At 38.6% G+C, this 23,630-nt stretch overlaps 1 protein-coding gene across 5 annotated transcripts in view; it reads left to right on the forward strand.

Moving 5' to 3' along the window:
* LOC131439657 (uncharacterized) overlaps positions 1–23,630 on the forward strand; it is a 56,173-nt gene that overhangs the window by 17,465 nt on the left and 15,078 nt on the right. For 3 of the 5 annotated variants that reach the window (XM_058610949.1, XM_058610947.1, XM_058610946.1), the window contains exons 3-4: positions 13,328–13,855; positions 15,453–15,677. In XM_058610949.1, coding sequence (XP_058466932.1) covers positions 13,328–13,855; positions 15,453–15,677 — 753 coding nt within the window. Of the gene's footprint in view, positions 1–13,327; positions 13,856–14,770; positions 14,993–15,452; positions 15,678–23,630 lie in introns of all 5 variants that reach the window. The other 2 variants (XM_058610951.1, XM_058610950.1) reach the window with 2 other exon arrangements.

Raw genomic sequence — 23,630 nt, forward strand, 5'->3', positions numbered from 1 at the left:
GTCGGTTTTGCTTGTTATGCTTTGTGCGACGATTCGTTCAACTCGAACGGTTTCTTATAGTAAAACATTTCAAGAATATTCTGTGATATTTTCAAGTTGTTCGGAACAAAATTCAGCAAGTTATGGTTCATTATCTTTGCTTATCTCATACTGCGAAGAAGTAAGAGCTTCACGCACAGGTCCAAGATTTCTGGTTGACTTAAAAACTTGACAAAACATTCTTGGAATGTTTCATTATAACAAATTATAAAATAAAAACGTGCTTAATCCACCTAGCAGTGAGATGATACCTTTTTTTATCACTCCGCATGTGTTTTGCATGAATATTCTTCGGTGAATATTTGCATGAATATTCTTCGGTGTTTCAGTTTTCATGACATTATTCTAATGTCCGTCGTTTAAGTGGCACTTTGAGATTTGAATCACTCATTACTCTGCAATGTCGAAACTGCAAATCGGATCGAATTTGAATATCAAAGTGTAACAATCGATTAAACATTCCATGATATGTCGAAGTAATTTCCACTTTACAGTTAAGGGTAATTTAAGGAACTTCCAGAGTCGGTATTCAGGAACCAGCATAACCCAAACCGATTCGTATGGCCATATGACTAATAAATTGCAATATTTTTGAGTCCAACTTTAGAGCTTTTCGGGAATGCCATCTTCTATATCGCTTTGAATTTTATAAATTCATCACCTGTAATTCCAGAATCGGAAGTCAGAATTGGATAAAATTGGATTTTTTAATTTGAACTTTTGTTTCTAAAATTCGATTTGGCTTTTTTTGAGAAAACGATTCAGCTTTGAGAAACGATTCAATACTGGAACAGGAATTCGAAATTCGGTGTAGCCGAAGTCAGATAAATTCACCTGAGTAGCTGTATAGTTTACATTTGTTTCAAAATGTGTGAAAATCAATGTAGACATCTTTGCGGAATCGTAGTGCGAATTTAATTTTTGGGTGCCTTCCGAAACGAAAACTGAATACAACCAAAAATGAAATCAGTTTATTTGGTTATCGACTATTCAAATCTGCTGACCCGATAAACCTGATTAATGTATGTGAAATGCACATTTTTATACTAATCACCCTGTATCTTCGAAACCGGAGGTTGGATCTGACTGAAAAACAAGATGTTTTATAGAATCTTAAAACTTTTCATTTGAATCTTAGATGATTCTTAGATTACATTTGAATCTTAGATCGGTTCAGCCATCTACGAGAAAAATGAGTTACACAGTTTTAATTTCGTTTCACATATCATCCTGTAGTTCCGGAACCAGATGTCGGAAGCAAACATAATTCAGGAACCTTGTTTGGGAGTATACCACTTTTCATATGAATCCGAGTTTGTAGAAAACGGTGTAGTCATCTCCAAAAAAAATTGAGTGAAATTATTTATCACACACGCATTTGCTGATTTCGACAAACTGATTCGAATGGTATATGGCTGTTATGTTCTTCTAGCATTTATTGCTGTAAGTAGTTTAAATCAATATAATTATGGAATTGCTTTAAACCCGTAAATTCTGCCATCATCTGGTTTACATATGGCATATTCGAACGATTATGTTGCCAAAAACGAACCGTGCTAAAATCGGTCCGACACAAAATGTCACAAAAAGGGATGCTGTACACAGTCTTTTTGGTACATAGAAACAAATGTATGTAACAGTATAAAAAATCGTATTTTATGTTACTCCCAAGCATTTCTTTGCCAGACAGCGCTCAAAACTTCTACTGCTGGAATAGAGGAAAAAGTCGCCTACACAAAAATTTCGATATCTCCGTTAAAAATGGACGGATTTTAACAATCTATGGCTTGTTGGATAGGTATTACCGTGCGGAATCTAAGTCTGAAAATGCATTCTGTTTTCAAGGTCAATTGTGACAGATACTGTCAAATTTTGACATAAAACTTCGTATAACTCAAAAAGTGAACATCCGATCTCAAAACCATTTAATAGCGTTCTGGGTGACGGGGAAACCTTTCATTTGCGACTAGTTTGATCAAAATCGGTCCAGCCATCTTAGTTGACAACACACATACAGACACACACACATACACTCACACACACACACACACGCGGACATTTGCTCAGTTCGTCGAGCTGAATCGATTGGTATATGACATTCGGCCCTCCGGGCCTCGGAAAATTTTTCTAAAGTTTGAGCGAATTCTATACCTATTTTTTATATTTATAAAAAAAGGTAAAAATATGTTTTTTTCTAAATCTTAGACCCTACGGGCTCCTTTGAGTAATCAATTGTTTCCATTGATTTTATAGACAAAAAACTTTAAACGTATTTTTCTCGAAAGCAAACGTTTTGAAATTCCATGTCCATCGTCATTCAAAAACTACTGCAGCAATTTTTTTCAAATTTTACACATACTTGGACACCGCAAATCATGATTTTTAAGAAGCGTTCTCAAAAATTCCTCTTCACCGTCTTATTTCTCAATATTTTTCTACAAAATATTACAAAATGTTCATTCAGTAAAAACCATTCAAGCGAAGAGGTTGTGTTTCGATTGTACTGGCTCGTGAGTTAACGGCTGCTACCGAGACAATTCTAAGCTTCAGGTAGTTAAACTGCCCATAGCAAACGCAATATTCGGGGCGTTTCCCGACTGGAAAGCTAGCAACGAAGGCCATCCCGTTCATACGCACAGAGGTGTAGAGACACAGAGGTGCGAGAGCATAGAAGTGACGAGTCACAGAGGTGCCATCGCATAAAGGTGCGAAGACGAAGGGGTGCAAAGGCACAGAGGTGCTAAAGCAACCCAGTGCTGATCTACCAGGTACCAGAATTTGTACGCTGCGTAGGATCAAAAGAGACGGCATATATCGCGAGGTGCTACACTGCAAGCATCGCATTTGATCGCCACCAAGAGCAAAAGCACTGTACCTGGGGTCAGGTACAGCAAGTGCAGTGGTGTTCACAACGACGGCAGAGCAACTGAGATAGCAGTAAACGACAGAAGACTGCCAATTGGAAACAGCAAAAGACTGCCAATTGGAAATCGTTGGAAGAGCTTCACGTCGTTCTTCACGATAAAGGAACAGAGACATCAGCTACAAGGTAGATTTAATTTAATTTATTTTTTATTTCTTATATCTGAAATTTTACTAAACATAAGTTTTTATTTTGGTATTATTAATTTACAAAAAAAATTTAATGTAATGGATGATCTCATGGAAGATCATCCGAATCCGATTCCGGATACTAGTAAAAGTTTAAATACTCCGAGGGCTAAACATTATCCACAGGGTACCACTGGGCCATGGATAGTCTATCTTCGAAAAAAAGAAAAGATTTTAAACTTGATGCAAATTACAAAGGATTTGACATCACATTTCTCTGAAGTTAAAGAAATCTGTAAGGTTAATAGAGATAAAATTCGAGTTGTAGTTAACGACTTGAAACAGGCAAACGATATTGTAACCTGTAAATTATTTGCTATTGAATATCGAGTTTACATTCCATCGAAGGAGGTAGAAATTGACGGTGTTGTGACTGAAGCAAGTCTGACAGCAGATGATTTACTTAAAAATGGAGTTGGCCGTTTTAAAAACTCCATGCTTGAGGGAGTTAAGATACTCGAGTGCAAACAATTGTACTCAGCATCTATTGTCGATGGAAAAAAGTCTTATCGTCCCTCAGATTCGTTTCGCGTAACATTTGCCGGATCTGCATTGCCTAGCCATGTCTATATCGATAAAATTCGTCTTCCTGTTCGGCTTTTCGTACCGCATGTTATGAATTGCACGAACTGTAAAAAATTCGGACATACAGCTACTTACTGTAGTAATAAGTCCAAATGTATCAAATGTCAAGGGCCTCATAAGGATAATCTTTGCGATAAAGATGTTGAAAAATGTGTTTATTGTGGGGAAAGCCCTCATGATGATCTTTCAGTGTGCGCTGCATTTAAGCTGCGTAAAGACAAAATGAAGCTTTCTTTAAAAGCACGGTCTAAGCGCACATATGCAGAAATGCTCAAAACGGTCATACATGTCTCCCCTTTGGAAACCGAAAACGGTTTTTCAAATCTTGCGGAGCCAGAGGAATCTGACTCTGACGGAAATAGTGAAGATACCTCGTTTGTCACTCCTCAAGGGTCTGTTAAGAGGAGATTAACAAACCACAAAATACCAAAAAAGACACCTAAAATTATACCTTCAAAAAAAGATCCCCGTGTTAAAGCTAAAAAGCCAAATTTAAAACCAAAAACTGTGCCTCCTGGTTTGTCAAATTCACAAACCAATCCAGGAACTAGCTCAAGAAAAGACAATAATCCAGTGGGCTCCATTTCACATTCACCAACAGGATTACTGAAATTTTCGGAAATTGTAGAATGGATTTTCGCTGCATTCAATATTTCTGAACCTCTAAAGACCATCATAACAGCATTCCTTCCAATAGCTAGAACTTTTTTGAAACAGTTATCAGCTCAATGGCCAGCTCTTACAGGTTTTGTATCATTTGATGGATAATTTATCATCCGCCGCAAATGATTCAATCACTGTCCTGCAGTGGAATTGTCGAAGCATCATGCCAAAACTTGATTCATTTAAAGTTTTGTTGCATAGTCAAAAATGTGATGTATTTGCTTTGTGCGAAACATGGCTTACATCAAACATAGCCTTAAATTTTAATGACTTTAACATTATACGTCTCGACAGAGACTCCCCGTATGGTGGAGTGCTTTTAGGAATTAAGAAATGTTATTCCTTTTATAGATTAAACATTCCTTCGACTTCTAGTATAGAAGTTGTTGCTTGTCAAATAAACATTAAAGGAAAGGACATTTGCATTGCTTCGGTATATATTCCTCCAAGAGCTCAAGTTGGACAACGACAGCTTAATGAAATTGTCGAAGCCCTTCCTGCTCCACGTTTGATTTTAGGAGATTTCAATTCGCACGGAATGATGTGGGGTTCCGTTTACAATGATAGCAGATCATCTCTAATATATAATATTTGCGACAATTTTAGCATGACGGTACTAAATATGGGTAGCATGACACGGATCCCAAGACCTCCTGCACGTCCAAGTGCATTAGATTTATCTCTTTGTTCGACTTCAATTCGACTAGATTGCACCTGGAAAGTATTTCCTGATTTACATGGTAGCGATCATTTACCAATCATCATCTCAATTAGCAGTAACAAAGGCATTGCTAATTCAGTTAATATTCCATATGATTTGACAAAAAATATTGACTGGATTAAATACCAAAGTAATATTTCAAGTGTCTTAACTTCAATGGAAGAGCTTCCCCCACTTGAAGAATATGACTTCCTCGTTTGTTCGATTCTGGAGGCCGCAGAACAAGCCCAAACCAAACGATTTCTTGGTCCATCGTCTAACAGAAGACCTCCAAATCCTTGGTGGGACAAAGAGTGCTCAGATGCTAAACACGCGAAACAAAATGCTTTCAAGACGTTTTTAAAACGAGGAGGAGGAACTCCTCAGAATTTTGAAAAATTCTTGGTTTTAGAAACCAAGTACAAGAACATACTTCGGGTTAAGAAATGCAGCTATTGGAGACATTTTGTGGAAGGTTTGTCAAGAGAAACCTCAATGAGCACTCTTTGGAATACGGCCAGACGAATGAGGAATCGTAACGTAGGAAATGAGAGTGAGGAGTACTCGAATCGATGGATATTTGATTTTGCGAGGAAAGTTTGTCCAGATTCCGTTCCTACGCATAGCATTGTTAGGGAGTCTTCTTCAAATGATGATTCCATTGATAGCCCCTTTTCAATGATGGAATTTTCCATAGCACTCATGTCTTGTAACAATAACGCTCCTGGATTGGACAGAATTAAATTCAACTTGGTGAAGAATCTGCCCGACCTCGCAAAAAGACGTTTGTTGGAATTGTTCAACAAGTTTCTTGAGCAAAATATTGTTCCACCTGACTGGAGACAAGTGAAAGTTATCGCCATTCAAAAGCCGGGGAAACCAGCTTCCAATCACAACTCATATAGACCCATTGCGATGTTGTCCTGCATCAGAAAATTGTTCGAAAAAATTATTCTACGACGTCTCGACACTTGGGTCGAGACGAACGGTTTGTTGTCAGATACTCAGTTTGGCTTCCGTAGAAATAAAGGGACGAATGATTGCCTTGCATTACTTTCGTCTGACATCCAAATTGCCTTCGCTCAAAAGCAACAAATGGCATCTGTATTTTTAGACATTAAAGGAGCATTTGATTCAGTTTCCATTGATGTTCTTTCAGACAAGCTCCACCAACATGGACTCCCAGCGGTTATAAATAATTATTTGCACAACCTTTTGTCAGAGAAACGCATGCATTTTCACATGGCGATTTGGCAACAATCAGAATTAGCTACATGGGTCTCCCGCAAGGCTCATGCCTCAGTCCGCTCCTCTATAATTTTTACGTGAATGACATTGACAGCTGTCTAGTAACCCCATGTACACTAAGACAATTGGCAGATGATGGCGTGGTTTCAGTTACTGGATCCAAAGCTATTGATCTGCAAAAACCATTGCAAGATACCTTAGATAAATTGTCCGTTTGGGCTGTTCATCTTGGTATCGAATTCTCTGCGGAGAAAACAGAGCTGGTCGTCTTTTCAAAAAAGCATGATCCCGCGCAACTTCAGCTTCATATGATGGGAAGAATAATCGAACAGGTTTTGACTTTCAAATACCTCGGGGTGTGGTTTGATTCCAAATGCACGTGGGGAGGACACATTAGGTATCTGATAACGAAATGCCAACAAAGAGTAAATTTTCTTCGAACAATAACAGGGTCTTGGTGGGGTGCTCATCCGCAAGATCTAATAAAATTGTATCAGACAACGATACTTTCAGTGATGGAATATGGATGCGTTTGTTTTCGTTCCGCTGCAAATTCTCATATTATCAAACTTGAGCGAATTCAGTACCGTTGTTTGCGAATTGCTTTAGGCTGCATGCATTCGACACATACAATGAGTCTTGAAGTTCTGGCGGGAGTTCTTCCATTAAAAGATCGATTTTGGGAGCTTTCATCACGCCTGCTAATAAGATGTGATGTGCTGAATCCCATGGTAATTAATAATTTCGAACGACTAGTCGAGCTTCGATCTCAAACAAAATTCATGACAGTATATTTTAACCATATGTCACAGGAAATCAACCCTTCAAGATATATTCCTATCCGTGTCAGCCTCCTAAATGTACCTGACTCAACTTTATTTTTCGACACATCCATGCAGCGCGAAGTGCGTGGAATCCCGGACCACCTACGCTCTATGGAAATCCCAAAAATATTTTCAAGTAAGTTCAGGCATATTAACTCTGAGAAAATGTTTTACACGGACGGATCGCGAATGGAAGAAGCGACAGGGTTTGGTATGTTCAACAATAATGTTTCGGCCTCATTCAAGCTTCAAGAACCTGCATCTGTTTATATAGCAGAGTTAGCAGCAGTTCATTATAGCTTGAATGTAATCGTCACATTATCTCCAAACCATTATTTCCTCTTCACAGATAGTCTGAGTGCAATTGAAGCCATTCGCTCAAACGCTGCTGGCAAAAATGAACCGTTTTTCTTGGGTAAAATAAAACAGTGTCTGAACGACATATTGAATAATAATTATCTAATCACAATAGTTTGGGTTCCGGCTCATTGCTCCATTCCAGGCAATGAAAGAGCCGATATTTTAGCCAAACGTGGTGCTATTGAGGGTGAAATTTATGAGAGACCGATTGCTTTCAACGAATTCTATAGCGCGTCTCGCCAAAGAACACTTGCCAGCTGGCAAGCTTCTTGGGATAAAGATGATCTGGGTCGGTGGATGCACTCAATTATTCCTAAAATATCGACAAAGGCATGGTTCAGGGGACTGGATGTGAGTAGGGATTTCATTCGTGTGATGTCCAGACTCATGTCCAATCACTACACGTTAGATGCACATCTCCTTCGAATTGGACTTTCCGAGACTAATCATTGTGCTTGCGGCGAAGGTTACCGCGATATTGACCATGTTGTTTGGACATGCGTGGAGTTTCGTGATGTCAGATCTCAACTAATAAATTCCTTGCGTACCCAAGGTAGACTATCCAATGTCCCAGTTCGCGACATTCTTGCTTGTCGTGACCTTCCATACATGAAACTTCTTTATCATTTCATTAAATCCATTGGAGTTCCAATTTAAATTTTATTTTATGTTAAACTGTTTTCTCTTCCATGAGTTCAACCAATAGCCAACTATAGGATATTGAATATAAGTGGTGAACTGATACAAACAATCCTGAAATAGTTATAAGATCATGTACAAAATAAATGTATTTTATTTAATGTAATTTAAAATAGCAACTCGCTTGATAAAAACAGTGTTTAGATTAACTAATGAGTACCAACATACTAATATGATATTCGAAATGTATTAGGTTTAAACTACTATGTATTGTGGATGCCACGGCGAAGAAAAACTTATGTATATTGCCTATGAAATAAACGTATTTATGGAAAAAAAAAAAAATTACAAAATGTTGTAATAATGCTTTTTATTTAGCAAAACATTTAAATTTATTTTATTGCACGATAAACCTGAAAAAATTCGCAAAAATTTTGTTTTTTTCATCATTTCGACCCTAACCCCCCTTAAGTTTTACATGTTTCTCAACAACTGTTCACCTACCTTGCACTCACCAAGCACAAATTTTCCTTGTGAAGCGGATAAGTACTTCTGTAGCTAAGTTGACAAACGGACGTTTTATGTTATGTAATGAATCTCAATTGAACCGACTGTGACTACTCAGGTTTTCAGTTTTCGGTTCCAGAAGTTTCGAAAATAATAATAATAATCAAATATTTCACAAAAATTGTCAAATCGATTTGCATTGGATTAGATTCAAATGAAAGTTCTTATAGTCCCAAAAGTGACTGTTATATTTTATCTGAATTTGACTTCCAGTTCCGGTATTGTAGTGTGATGAGTGTTAACGATTTCAAGCCTATATTTTAAATGGTATTGTATCGAAACAAACCCTGAAACATTCTCATAATGTTGACACATACTTTCCATTATTTTCGCGCCTATTGAAAATGCCGTCCTGGCTTCTTGAAACAAAGTTCCATGATTTTTCAAATTTTTCAGACCGATGTCAAAAATATTCAGAAGATGCAATCAAAAATTAGTTGTAAATACAAATGACTGACGTACAAATTCAGTTTTAAAAGTGCATATGAATTTCAGCTGTCTTTTGTAAAGTTATTACATAATAGTAACTAGCTTATGGAAACGATTCGAGCGCTTACAGCCACTTGTGCTCAAGTTTTCGTACTGTGGTACGTCATGCATGCAATATCGTACGCAACGGAGATTGACACAATCTATTGTACAGTTTTTTTATTTTTCATTATTTTTTCATTATGCGAGGAGTGACTCATAATTGTGCTCCCACGGTATTGAAACATCTTCCAAGCTGCTGGTTAGCTCGTATTAGGTTTCTACCTATTCTTCCATTCCTTTCTCAATTAATTCTCGGTAAACAAAATTTGGTCATCAGAGAGGCCTGGAGCTCTCAAAATTCCGATCAGACGATTCAGCAAAAGTAGATAACTTTGACATCGTAGAGCCGTTTTCGCGGTGCTTATCCGATCATGCCGCTAGATATGTATTTGAATTTAGAATATGATAAATTGATAGGAAAAAAATCATCAGAAGATAAGCAGACCATGCCGTGCTCTTCGATCTTTACTCTGGTTAATGGCTTCCTGAAGAAGTTCAGCGCTCATAAATTTGCCTCGAGTCGATTTTCCTTCACATAGATTCGATAGGATGCATCATTTTAATTGTCTCGGACCCTTTCACTGGCTTGGCAGTTGAGGTCTATAAACTAATGTTATTTATTATCTTACAAAAGCCGCAACATGACTACACTTTCGGATATTCAAATTCCAACCGTCACTGTGGCCGGGGTGGTTTTGAATGCATATTTGTCGCCTCGCAATTCAATGTTGAACATATTTATGGGCTTCCACGTTCGCCGGTGAGTCCAGTTGAACATCGATTTTCCACAGCTCGTTTAATTGATTGATCTCGTGCAGTTACAATTTTGTTTTATAGCACCTAGCACGACAGACGCGGCCGTCCATGTCCACGGTGCATTCGTGGGATTCCATCGGGTTACACGCTGGCAAACGTGATCATCATTGAACGGGAAGTAAAGGGAACGCTCAAGCACAAGAAAGTAAAGCGATTTTCGGACCAGTTTTGCGAACGTAGGCAGATTGGGTTCGTTTGTGGCACGCTGTAGTTGGGCGGACGCCGTCGTTGCTCGAAAGATGTAGCTTGGAACGAAAAAAAATCAATGGTCTTAAATTTTTCGCTACCTACAGCGTTTGAGACATATGAAAATTGATTCAACCGCACAAATGTGCTGACCACGATTCAATCCCCTGTTCCTGTGATGATGACGGTTCGTTGCGAGGGTCTGGCATCCACTTGTTGGACGGGTGAAAGTTCAGCGACGATTTTTATTGTTCCCTTAAAAGCAATTGGGTTGATTCCCCCAGCCTGCAGCCAACAAAGTTTGCGGCGAAACGTGTGTGATCCGACGGTAGAGTGGTAGCAACAATCAAATATTAGCAAGCTTATGTCCCTCACACAAACAGCTTATTCTTCGAAAAGATTCGATGGACCTAGCAGTTGATGGTTGAGCTGACATACTCTGTCCGACTTGTTAGCGGGTTCTGCTCACTTGATGTTATGACGAGCGTTGAATCCGTTTTGCTGTGATTTTAGTTTACAACCAACAGCGCATGTGAGGGACTTGTCGAAGGTGTCGAAATGTTTATTTGTACGACACGGCTAGAAACCGCAAACGGAGTAGTGCGGAAATGGAACCAACTTAGAACAAATCCGATTAGGTTGTCCCTTTTTGCATTTTAAATTTACGCTCTCTCACATCATCCCGTGAATACACACGAATGGACATGTTGGTCTACCTTTGCTAACAATCGAAGGAACTAGTTGAATGTCTTTCAGTGTAAACCGAAAAGAGCACCGCGAAAATGAGTTCTGCTTTTTTCGGTGATTTCTATCCCAGGTCCTACCACTGCCACTGAACACTTTTGACGACTTCCGATAAAAGGTTGAAGGCTGTTTTCAATGCGACTTGTTTTAAACATCATTGTTTAAGTTTGTTGAAAACGTGAAACGAATGCCGTTTTTGTTTTTAGCGATACACTGTAATCAAGGCATCCTTTTCTATCCTACACCGATGTAGTGCCACCGTTGAAAACGAAAACGCTATTAGTTCGGATTTGATGGAACAGCATACCTGGTCACCTTGAATTTGACCTGCTAAATTCTCGATTTAGCTTTTTTAAAGTGGCGATTATTAGTTAGAATCGGAAGTAGCTAACTTGTTAGCCAGTAGGGTTAGGATAAAGTTTGAAAGATAGACCGCCTTTTGTAAATTTTGGAATGATGAAAATTTTACTATATCGGATAGAGTTTAGTTTATTTTTGTTCTTGTTGGATCTATTAGGGAACTTTCCGTTGAATAACTTGTCTTCATTTTCTGGAATTTGAATAGAGTTTTAGGACATACATTAGCGCATATATGTCATGTATAGGGTTTTCAAACTAAAAATGTTGAAAAATGAAACAGCATTATCACTATGCGATACTAAATTCTGAAAAAAAATTACCTAGCGATCAATAAGAGTAAATGAAAAATAAGCAAAATAGCGCCTGAAGAGAAGAGAGCATTCCAACATCGTACGATCGCTGACGGCATGATCTGTGCGATCGTGGTGGTAACACAACGGTAGCAAAGTTTGCCATGAGAAACAGACGAAGCAAAAAAACCGTGACGTCACAAAATATCGTACGATGGTCCGAAAATGAGCTCAAAAGAGGAACACAAAATAAAAGCTACCCAAGCATGACGGCCCCACCAGTTGCTACAGAGTGTATCCAACGGCAGACGGACAAACCCACCTTCTCCTCGCCGTTCTGCCGTACACCCAGTGTTTAATTATAGAACTGAAAATTTTGCCAACTGACAAGTGGGGAAGACAACAACTGTTATGTACTAGAAAGTAAAATTTAAAAAAAAATGTGTGCGTCCAATCGATCTGAGGTGGTTGTCAAAACCGGTGGAAGGCCTGCGCTAGGCAGATCGGTTGTGAAACACTATACCTGATACTGATGAGAGATCCCCGACCCACTATACTGTTTTTACCACTTTTTAATAGCTGGCACCAGTATGTCACGTTTTATTCGCTGGAACGTAAATAAATCAGGTGTGTATCAGACCCACCGACGTTTTCACGTGCTGGTATTCAGTTTAGCAGTAAAACTATCACTACTTGGCGTGTCTTAAATTTAGACTCTCGGTCGTTAATATAGACAGTCAACGTCCCGCACGAGTATCGAGTCAAAGTCACGTGCTTGGCAGTAAGCGGTATGATTGCCATTCACAAATTTAAAGTTCTCTCGTCATCATAATATCCAAATCTGCTTTCCTACGGGGAATGCTCGCATCGAGTTGCGACTCATACGAATTTATCAGACTAATTTATGACAACTTGTCAACGAGTCGGGTCGCCACTCGGTGCGGCGAGGTTAAACTTGATACGACTGCCATCGGTCATGGACTTGCCACCGTGTGGTTGAACGGGTGAATCTGGAACAGTTGCTAGCTGTGGTTAAACGATCTCGTTTATGTTTCAAAAGGGACTGCCAATGCTAAGATAGCAAAAATAAAACGAAACTTGAGTTTGATTTGCCAATTTATGGGTGTCTCCGACAACAGTTTTCAGTAACCGAATAGCGGCTGTTGCTTGGTCGAGTTTAAAAATAAATGTTCAAGCGATTCGAGAAGTTTTCTTTGTGTGTCTGAAACAGATTTTGAGTTTCACCGTACAGCTGTGATCAATCAATTGTTTGGAAAAAGTACATGCGAATTGTAACAAACAACAATACTTGGATTCTGATAGTTCGCATACTTGCAGAAGATGTTTACGCTCATCCAGAAATAAAAAAAAATGTTTAAAATAACGGTTGCGTACGATTTTGCACGCATGAATTACCATTGTATGCAGTCTCGAACGCAAGAGTCCATTAACTATTGCTGGGCTGCTCAAAGCGCCTCTATAGGCAAATTGATACTTGGTGATCACTTTGCCAAACAACCGTTCAATTTCTTACACACGTTGAGCTTCCTGCTTGGATCTCTGTTCTCTGTGATTTGACAATGTACTGTTTTCCAATCTAAACATCTTACGCGTTAATGCTGTTGACAAATCTAACATATTCGTTACTTTTATTTTCTCCACAGTAAAACGCTCAGCTTATGGCAACTGTCTGACGGTCGAAGTTTCATCCAAATGATCTACACCAGTGACGGCCAGTTGATGGATTGTGAGTATCTTCGGCAGAAAAAAGTGATCAGAGAATTTCGCAACCGTTTCTATGATGAAATCGAACAGGCTCGAGCTCGCAACTTCAGCAGCCCGCTGGGGGTTTCAAAAAATCATCATTCACTAATATCTGAACATGATTTCCGCGAGTTCCTCGAAAATGGCATTGTTACTTCTGAGATGGAAGACTTGCAGTACAACATCAAAGACTTCAGTACGGGAAATCAATCACCGGTGTCGCAGTATGATGCTTTCGGAATGCGGAATCTGACATACAAACGGTTGCTAAGCGAAACTGACATACCGAAGGATCTATTGAAACAACTGAACTACCGAAGATTAAAACAACAGTGCGATCAACGTCACATGCAGATGCGAGATATTGCTCATGGATTGCAGAGCAGTGATCCTCAGGAGCAACAGACTGCCGGAGAATCCCTTCAAAGGTATATCTTTTCATCTTTTGTTCAATGCATTATTTTCTTCATTTGTCACTAACATGTTTGCAATCCTACATCGAAATCTAACCTGCCGTTTTGAAACAAATCATGACATGGTAGCTGATAGAATACTTTTGAAATGCTCGTTTACAAAGTATCTGAAGATAACTCATCTAAAACTGAGAAGTCTATTTGAAGTCACTTTGTTCGAGCACAGATTCAGCACATTCACCCTTGCACACTATCTATCTGAAATGCACGCACACCTCACCTTACAGCACGTCTATCAATCTTGCTGAATTCTATTTGCATACACATCGACAATTGTACCAGAAATCGGCGTACGAAATCGCAGTTTCCTCGTCTATCATCCCCTTGCAGTCACCGATGGTCACTATGTAGCAACATATCCGGGCACAGCAATGAACTCTAGCCCCTAGTAGAACGGGTGGGACGGTCGTTACAGACCGGGAGGCTCCACATAACCACATGCAACGAAATAGCCTGCTTGTAAATATGTATCTTTATTTCGCGCGCTGTGCGCAGAAGTCGAGTAGCGCGACATGTTTGCATGTTGACTAGTCGCGTCGTATGTCACGAGGCTGTCGTTGCATGAGGTGATGTTCGTGCGTTGTTTGGTTTATTTTCGCAATTTTTCTTATCATTGTCCCAATGAAACTACTTTTTATCATTCCTTAATCCTACACGTAAGAAGATTTTCTCTGAACATGCTAGATTCTGCTTTCGAGACAAATTTTCTCTTATTTTTGTGATACACATTTCCCTCTAATTATCTGTTCCTTACCGGATTTTTTTTAGTACTATTTTAAACCGTCTTCAAATTTAGTTTCTTATCATTTATGTTATTTTTCTTCGACTATTTTGTTTTCTTCTCATCGACCGACCTTCAACGGCCGACAGGCATAAACGCGCCATTGCCGATTGGTTCCTATCGCCCAATACCAAGTGGTGCGGCAGAGGTCACTCCGCTGAACGGTACCACCAGCTAGGAGGCGCATCCCGGGCAGATATGTGCTGCCGGCAGCATGACTACTGTAAATTAAATATACCCGGTATGGCTACCAAGTGGGAACTGTTCAATTACCGTCCGTACACGATTAGCCACTGCAGCTGTGATCAAAGGTTAGTTTCGGGTTTTTGGGTTTGGCGGATGGGAACAATTTCGAAGCGCGTGTTTCTTTTCCATATTAGTTATTAAAGTGAAAGAACCTAAGCTCGCTAACGTTAGCTTCCGGCTGAAATGATGCAAGGATTCGTATGCTCCAGGGCGGGAGGAAAACAAAATTCCTACAAGGTAAGCAGCGTGTTGAAGAGGAGTGCGCGCATTAAAGAAAGTGATAATGTTGAATTTTAACTAGAGAAAAGATTTATGTGAAACCTGTCTGGAAAGCCGAAGTTCGTTCCGTTGATGTTGTTTCAACTCGGCTTTCGTATACCTGTTCTACCTGTGCCTCGTATTGTCCTTCCCAGTAGTGTGTTATTCAAAATCCTTTAGTTCCTTATCTTCTAACAAATACACACTGATAAACGTCAACCAAAAACACTTTTCGCTCCATGCCCATCGATCGGACCCCATCATCAGACAGCGTCGGGATCTCTCCAGTATGCTACGAGTGCCGGGTACTAAATGGTGCGGCAAGGGATGGAGCGCGCGTAACTACGTAGAAATGGGCGGACTATCGAAGGCGGATCGATGCTGTCGTCAGCACGATTTGTCCTGTCCCTTCTGGATCCTGGGATTCGAGACCAAGTACGGTGTGTTCAACTGGCGGGTGAATACGCTGATGCATTGTAGCTGTGATGAGAGGTAACACATTTTCGGATTGATTTGATCTACTGATTAGTTTCGTAACGGTTTTGTGTTTGATGTTGTTTTTTTTCGTTCATTTTTATTTTTATGCCATCAATCAATTTTATGTTGGTCGGCTTCTGAATTGAGCTAAGGGCTATTAATAATCAATAATTTGATTGATACCGTATCGGTAGCATTTAGATCGACGCTAAACTGGAATAGTGAAATGTATCGATTCGATTTAGCGAGTGATTGACGCTTATCTTGAGATATTCAACATCCTCCACGTCACTCATTTGCGATCTATTTATGAGTTCTAATGGCACTAAAAAGCTGTGCATAATTCAGTTCGGACTATCTACGAAATGGATTTAAATCTGTTTCCATCATACCGAAGCTTGTAATCACAACCTTCGGAGTGTTGTAATTATATGCTTTCTATTTGGAAGAGTTCCTGTACCGTGCACTCTATAGTAGTTTTGTGTTGGTCTGTTCCGAGCAAGTTGATTTGCTATGACACTCCGGCTTTGAACAACTTTTTTTGTAACCGTGTGATTTGCATACACTAGCTTTACAATTGGTATTTACATTAAAAATTACTAGCAATCAGTGCCGAAACATCCGATACAGAATGACCGCATCATAGTATTGTGTAATTACTCAATGACTAAAAGAACCCTACGAATTCGATCAATGAAATTGATGCGCGAATAATTTCGGCCAATGCACCACGAAGCATCGGGTGTCAATGGAAGTTGTTACGGAAGCGTATGGGGTGACGACTGCATAACATACTGCTGACCGACAGCTAAACAAAACACTCGACTCACTTGGAAGGTATGAAATTACAATCGGTGTATTGTTCATCCAGGATGGACGGATAGAGACCAAATTGCAATGAAAGAATTTATTGAACATATAGTTTCCAATTCAGAGTTCTGGTAGTTTTTTGTATCGTACGCAATGCACAATGCAATGCTGGAGAAAATTATTGAAATATTATGCATTAGCAGTGCAAATTGTTCAGAAGTCAGAAGGTTTATAGTTCAAGTAATGGGGAATGGGCCAAACCGCACTCCCGGGGCAACACTTTCCTCATGCTTTTTTTTTTGAAGCATAAATTTTAATAAAACTGAAAGTCCATCAAAACAAGAGATTACTATAAAAAATTGCTAGCAAATAATTAATCCTGTCTGTAAAAATTAACAAAAAACTTGTATGTCGTTATTATATATAATTTTCGGTGTTTTTCCACAGTAATTATCTTAAGTCATTTTATTCATGTAACTAGTGAAATTATTTGAAAATCCTTCGTTTTTTGAAGTTATGTTCCAATACAGATGATGTATTTGCAATTAATAATCGTCAAAGTTATCTTTTCGTGTTTATGGAATTTGGAATTTGTTTATAAAAATCATATATGAGTTATCACTTTAATCAATAACATGTGAAGGATCTTGCATCTGGAAAGTACTAACATCTTTTAAAATAAAACGAACTTTTTGGGGCGCATTTTGCCCCGTTGTAGTCAACTTATCTCTATGTTCAGATAGTCGGAACAGCGAGTATTTGTATGTGGTTATGAGAAAAAATAGTTATATAGTATCATTTCCTTACGAGGAGCGTTTTACATACTCTTCCCTGGATTATTTCGATAAGAGACAACAGGGTTGAAATCATATGGTAGGCATGGGTAGAATTCTGAATCTACAAATAAGCAATATGAGTTATGATTTCAGGGAAAGAGTGTGTTTTCATGTTATGATTATACACTGTGATCAAAAGTTCTCGCATCATGAACTATTTAGACATTTTTGGGATGAAATTGAATCGTAACGTATATTACATAGGTATATTTCTGTAACAATGATCTTTCTTTCAGAATCAATTCAGCCATTATGGTTTTAAAATGAATCTTTTATTTTTTTTTCATCATTTTTGAAATTTCTTAACTTTAGCTAATGTTTTGAATGCTATGTCTTCGAAGCATTCCGCCGTTTTTTCCAAAATTAAAAGCTTTATTGCGAAAAAGTGCTTACAGATGTATTATTCAAAGTATTGTTCGTCGCTAGCGACAACTTTCTCCCATCTTTTCGGCAATTTTCGGATCCCGGCTCGAAAAAAGGAGTCCTTTTTTGACTCTATCCATGAAGCATTTTTCCAACTCTTCGAAGGATTGAAAATGTTGATCTGCCAGTCCGCGTGCCATCGAACGGAATAGGTGGAAGTCAGAAAGGGCGACATCTGGTGAATACGGTGGGTGGGGCGAGACTTCCCATTTCAGCGATTCCAGGTACTTTTTGACCACTTTTGCGACGTGAGGCTGAGCATCGTCGTGTTGGAGGATGACTTTGTCATGTCGCTCTTGATATTGTGGTCGCTTTTCTTTTAGTGTGACTAAGGCGCGTCAGTTGCGTTCGGTAGCGATCTCCTGTGATGGTTTCACCCGGTTTTAAGGGCTCGTAGTAAATCACACCGAGCTGATCCCACCAAATACAAATCAAAACCTTGGCGCCGTGAATATTCGGCTTTGCCTTCAACGAAGTTGCATGCCCGGGCTTTCCCCATGATTTTCTGCGTTTAGGATTATCGTATCGAACCCACTTTTCATCACCGGTTACGATTCGATGTAAAAACCCCTTCAGAACAAATTGGCTCAAATGGCACGTTCCCCTTGATATTCCTTCCTTCTTTCTGAATCATGCCCAGGGCCTTGAGACGTTTTGAAATGGCTTGCTGACTCACTCCCAACGATTCGGCAAGCTCTTCTTGGGTTTGGCACGAATCTTCATCAAGCTTTGCTTCTAGTTGTTCATCTTTGAAGGTTTTTTCTCTTCCACCCCCGAAATCACCATTTTTAAAACGTTCAAACCACTCCCGACACGTTCTTTTACTCAGAGCAGCATCACCGTAAGTTTTTGAGAGCATTTTATGCGCCCAGCTGCATTTTTTTTCGAATTGTAACGGAAAAGTAAAACTTCCCGCAAATGGCGAGAATTGGGCACATAAACAGACATTTTCGAGCGTGAATAATACGAAAGCAAGAACAACTGTCACTGAAACGGCGATGACAATTCGTTAGGCACTGTAAAGGGATTATCATCTATGTATTTTGACCAATCTCAGCCGGTACAGCCACCTATCGGAAAACGGCGGAAGCAATGTTGTACACCTGATACTATCGCGTAACGAATAAAATTTTTACTATTTTTACCTTTTTTATATATATAAAAAATAGGTATAGAATTCGCTCAAACTTTCGAAAAAATTTCCGAGGCCCGGAGGGCCGAATGTCATATACCAATCGATTCAGCTCGACGAACTGAGCAAATGTCTGTCTGTGTGTGTGTGTGTGTGTGTGTGTGTGTGTATGTGTGTGTGTCTGTATGTGTGTTGCCAACTAAGAGGTCGAGATCTCAGAGATGGCTGGACCGATTTTGATCAAACTAGTCGCAAATGAAAGGTCTCCCCGTCACCCAAAACGCTATTGAATGGTTTTGACATAGGATGTTTACTTTTTGAGTTATACGGAGTTTTATGTCAAAATTTTCAGTTTTTTGACAGTATCTGTCACAATTGACCTTGAAAACAGAATATGTTTTTAGACTTAGATTCCGCACGGTAAAAGCTATCCAACAAGCCATAGTTTGTTAAAATCCGTCCATTTTTAACGGAGATATCAATATTTTTGTGTAAACGACTTTTCCCCTCATTCCAGCAGTAGAAGTTTTGAGCACTGTATGACAAAGAAATGCTTGGGAGCAACGGAAAACACGATTTTTATACTGTGACATACAATTGTTTCTAAGTGCCCAAAAGACTGTGTACAGCATCCTTTTTCATGACAATTTGCCTTGGACCGATTTTAGCACGGTTCGTTTTTGGCAACATAATCGTTCGAATATGGCATTTATAAACCAGATGATATCAGCATTTTCGAGTTGAAAGTAATTCCATAATTATATTGATTTAAACTACTTACAGCAATAAAAGCTGGAAGAGCATAACTTCCATATACCATACGACTCAGTTCGTCGAGATCAGCAAATGCGTGTGTGACAAATAATTTCACTCAATTTTTTCGGAGATGGCTAAACCGTTTTCTACAAACTCAGATTCATATGAAAACTAGTATACTTCCAAATTTGGATTCGACTTCTGATTTCGGAACCACAGGATGACATGTGAAACGAAATTAAAATAATGCAATTCATTTTTCTCGTAGATGGCTGAACCGATCTAAGATTCAAATGAAATCTAAGAATCATCTATGATTCAAATGAGAGGTCTTAAAATCCTATAAAAATTAGTCAGATCCGATTTCTGGTTTAGGAGATACAAGGTGATTAGTATAAAAATGTCTATTTCACATAAATTAATCAGGTTTATCGGGTTTGCAAATTTGGATAGTCGATTACCAAATAAATTTATTTCAGTTTAAGCGGTATTCTTTTTTGGATTCGGAATGTACCCCCAAATTTTAATTCGCACTACAATTTCTCAAAGATGTCTACACACTCCTCAAGTGAATTTATCTGATTTCGGCTACACCGATCTTAGAACTCCGGATCCAGTTTCGAATCGTTTCTCAAAGTTTAATCATTTTTTCAAAAAGGCCCAATCGAACTTCAAAAACAAAAATTCAAATTAAAGGACTTAAGGTCCAATACAAAATTGGTGAATTTTATCCGATTCTTGAATTACAGATGGTGAATTTTTAAAATTCATACCGATATAGAAGATGTAAATTGTTTGGCGTTTTAATTTATGGCCATTCGAATCATTTTGGGTTATGCTAGTTCCTGAATACCAGCTCTGGAAGTACCATAAATAATGATGAAAAACTCTAAAGTGAAACTTACTTCGACATCTCATGGAATGTTCAATCGAATGTCACACGTTAAGATTGAAATTCGATACGATTTGCAGATTCGAAATTACAGGGTAATGAGTGATTAAAATCTCAATTTGCCGTTTGAAACGACGATAATTAAAATAATGTCATGAGAACTAAAACACCTAAGAATATCCATGCAAAAAAACACATGCGGATTGATAAAAAAGGTATCATCTCACTGCTAGGTGGATTAATCACGTTTTTCTAAATGGAATTACCTGCTAGAAAATAAACCAGTGAATAGGATTTATACAAAATAGTCGATTAATTGTAGTGACATATTCTATAAATTATATCCAATCATTTTAAGTCACCAACCCGGGTTGGCGGTTCAATGCATAGAACGCTGGTCTTACAAGCCAGTTGTCGTATGTTCGAGCCCCGACCTGGAAGGATTCTTAGTGTCAGTAGCATCCATAGCCATGCAATGATTCTGTACACTAAGAATCGGCTGCGAAGTCTGTTGAAACAGAAAGGCCAAATTCCACAAAAGGAATGTAATGCCAGCAGAGATGGCATTTCACCAGAGTTATACCCGCTAGAGTCAGATTTTTGCCACACCGAGGATGAAAAAAACGAAGCACCGCACAAAGAGGAAAGCGCACTTCTTCTCAGTGTCGAATAGACAGCATTTGAGTGTGTGCTTGTGGTTAAAGCAGCTGGCGCGAGTGAAACACATTCTCTTCGCATGAATCGCTCACACGCGCTCTCGTCTAAATACACCCAAGTGACCACTGGTGCGCGATGGTGAGCGAACACTTCTGTGAACTTCAATTAATAGAGAGTAGATCTGGCCTTGCTATGAAAAATTTGCAAGGAAAACCGAAAATTTTACGATAAATTGTTCTATTTTGCTGATTTTGCGTGTCCACGCTTCATCTACGAAAACCATACAGCAGAGTGCTCACCGGCGTGTACACCTCTGTGAAAGTATCTGCATCCACCTCAGAGAATTTATTAGCTAATGCTCTAGCACTTTGGTGCGATTCAGTGGAAGAGGTAAAAGGAAATAAACAAACGCACTCATGATGCGTGCACACTTACACAACAGTGGTGTATAAATGTGAAAGAGAAGAGCTCTCGTTGAAGTTGTCAGTGCGAGGGGAGTTGAAGTTGTTTGCTTGCTCTTCGTCACACAGAGGAGATAGACATCTCTGAATGCCAGGACTTTGCTTTTAAGTCACCAAACAAAAGTAAACAGATTTCACACGCGTCTTGATTGTTTATTATTTCCACTTTATTATTTTAATTATTTATTTTAATGTTTAATTGGTTATATTCGTTGATCTGGGAAGCCTACCTACCGGCTACCGAGAAAACAAAATAATTTATCGAACAAACAAGTATTTTCCTACTTTAACGGATTTTCTATATAAATTAATAAGTTAAATGAAGAGATAATTTAGTAAAATAGAGTAATCAGATGTGAAATGACGAAAAAATCTCGTAAGAGAAAGGAAAGGGAAACTCCTGCAATTCTGTCGCCTTTTACGACATGGAAGCAGAAACCCAGTGGATCTATTCTTGGTGAGGCTTTTTCCGTCGGATTCCACACGGTAACTAGGCTGGTACTGTCTGGAGAAAGAATATAGGTACTACCAATCTCCTAGTGAACTCCAGCCTCTTATCTCATTGTCAATTGATTTAGAAGGTTCAAAGTAATATCCGGAAATAAGATTGGAATGACGAGTTTCGAATAAAACACATTCAGCTAGTAACGCATAGTGTTATCATGATCGATTTTCATGAGAAAAGAGTTATTGCTTATGGTTGGAATCATTTGGTCATAAATCCATGAATCATTGTCATTATTTCATGAGAAGATGAAATGAGTATGCCTGGCCATGCCTTGCCCTAGTATCCTTAAAATTCAAGCAACTATTTACTTAATTCTCTAGTTATTGCCTATCGTTCGTCAGGTAACGATATCTTGAGATTTTGTTTTATGTGGAATACAGTCTTTGTTTTTCATATAGGGATACACTTCATAAAAAAAGTATAAGAAAATGCAACCTAATGTGGTCAGGATTTGAACGTTAACAACTCAATAAAATCGCAATATTTTGGTACCTTTCCTTATTACATATAATTATGAGCAGTTTTCAATATGTCGATTTGTGAATTTTTGAGTGTTCTCACTGGCATTGGCGGTATGATTACAATTGTATACATTTGAATTCTTGACATAATTTTATCCTTGTGAAAAAAAGAAAAAAAAAGTGCGACCAAAGTCCCTCTTTGGGTTCGTTGAGTCCAATCAATATACAATAAATATGACCGGTTAGGTAAAAAAGAGCAGTGAGCCAACGAGTAATTTTTAATTTCAGCGAATTCGGCACAAAGAGGTTCGTAGTTGAATCATTTTAAATACAACATACTAGTACTTTGAGCATCATAGTAAATATTTTCCATCTCATTTGTACAAACGACACAGTTTGCCTTCAACTCTGCAGAAAAAAGCAATATTTAACAAAGCGTGTCAACAAATTGGAAGACCATCTCGCGCTGTTCGGCTAAATTCGTCCAGTTCAAGAGACATTAAACGTTATACAAAATCTTACCATTTTCTTAGTGGGAAGCCAAATGTAATCTAACCCCTGAATGCGCAGCGTTGTTCTGAATAAAGGAAACGTTTTATCGCATTTCATGTCAAGTTACATCGATACAAGAAACTAAAAAATCCAACATGCGCATTTAAGAGTTAAGCTGTTCGATGTTTTCCAAATATTCACACGAAAACACTGAAAATCATTTTTACTTATTTTTTGAGGAGAAATCACTCATTGGGCCGTATGAATAAAATGTAGTAAAGTCTGTTGTTTGTAGTATCTTCTCAAAAACAAAGTCCACAGAGTAAAACGCGTTTGATATGAATAAAAAACACAAGCTCGAACATGTAGTTAATGCTGCCTTCGAATGTGAGCATTTATTGCATGTCATATCGAATTTGAGCCGAAAAAGCTGGAATAAGTATGCACAAAGCAAGAAACGTACTTACTGCTGCAAAAATGCCACTTTATTTAATTTTGCTACCTCACTTTATCAGCAAACACACGAGTAGCAACCTCTGG

This window comes from Malaya genurostris, chromosome 3 (genome assembly GCF_030247185.1).
Source record: "Malaya genurostris strain Urasoe2022 chromosome 3, Malgen_1.1, whole genome shotgun sequence".
NCBI lineage: Eukaryota > Metazoa > Arthropoda > Insecta > Diptera > Culicidae > Malaya > Malaya genurostris.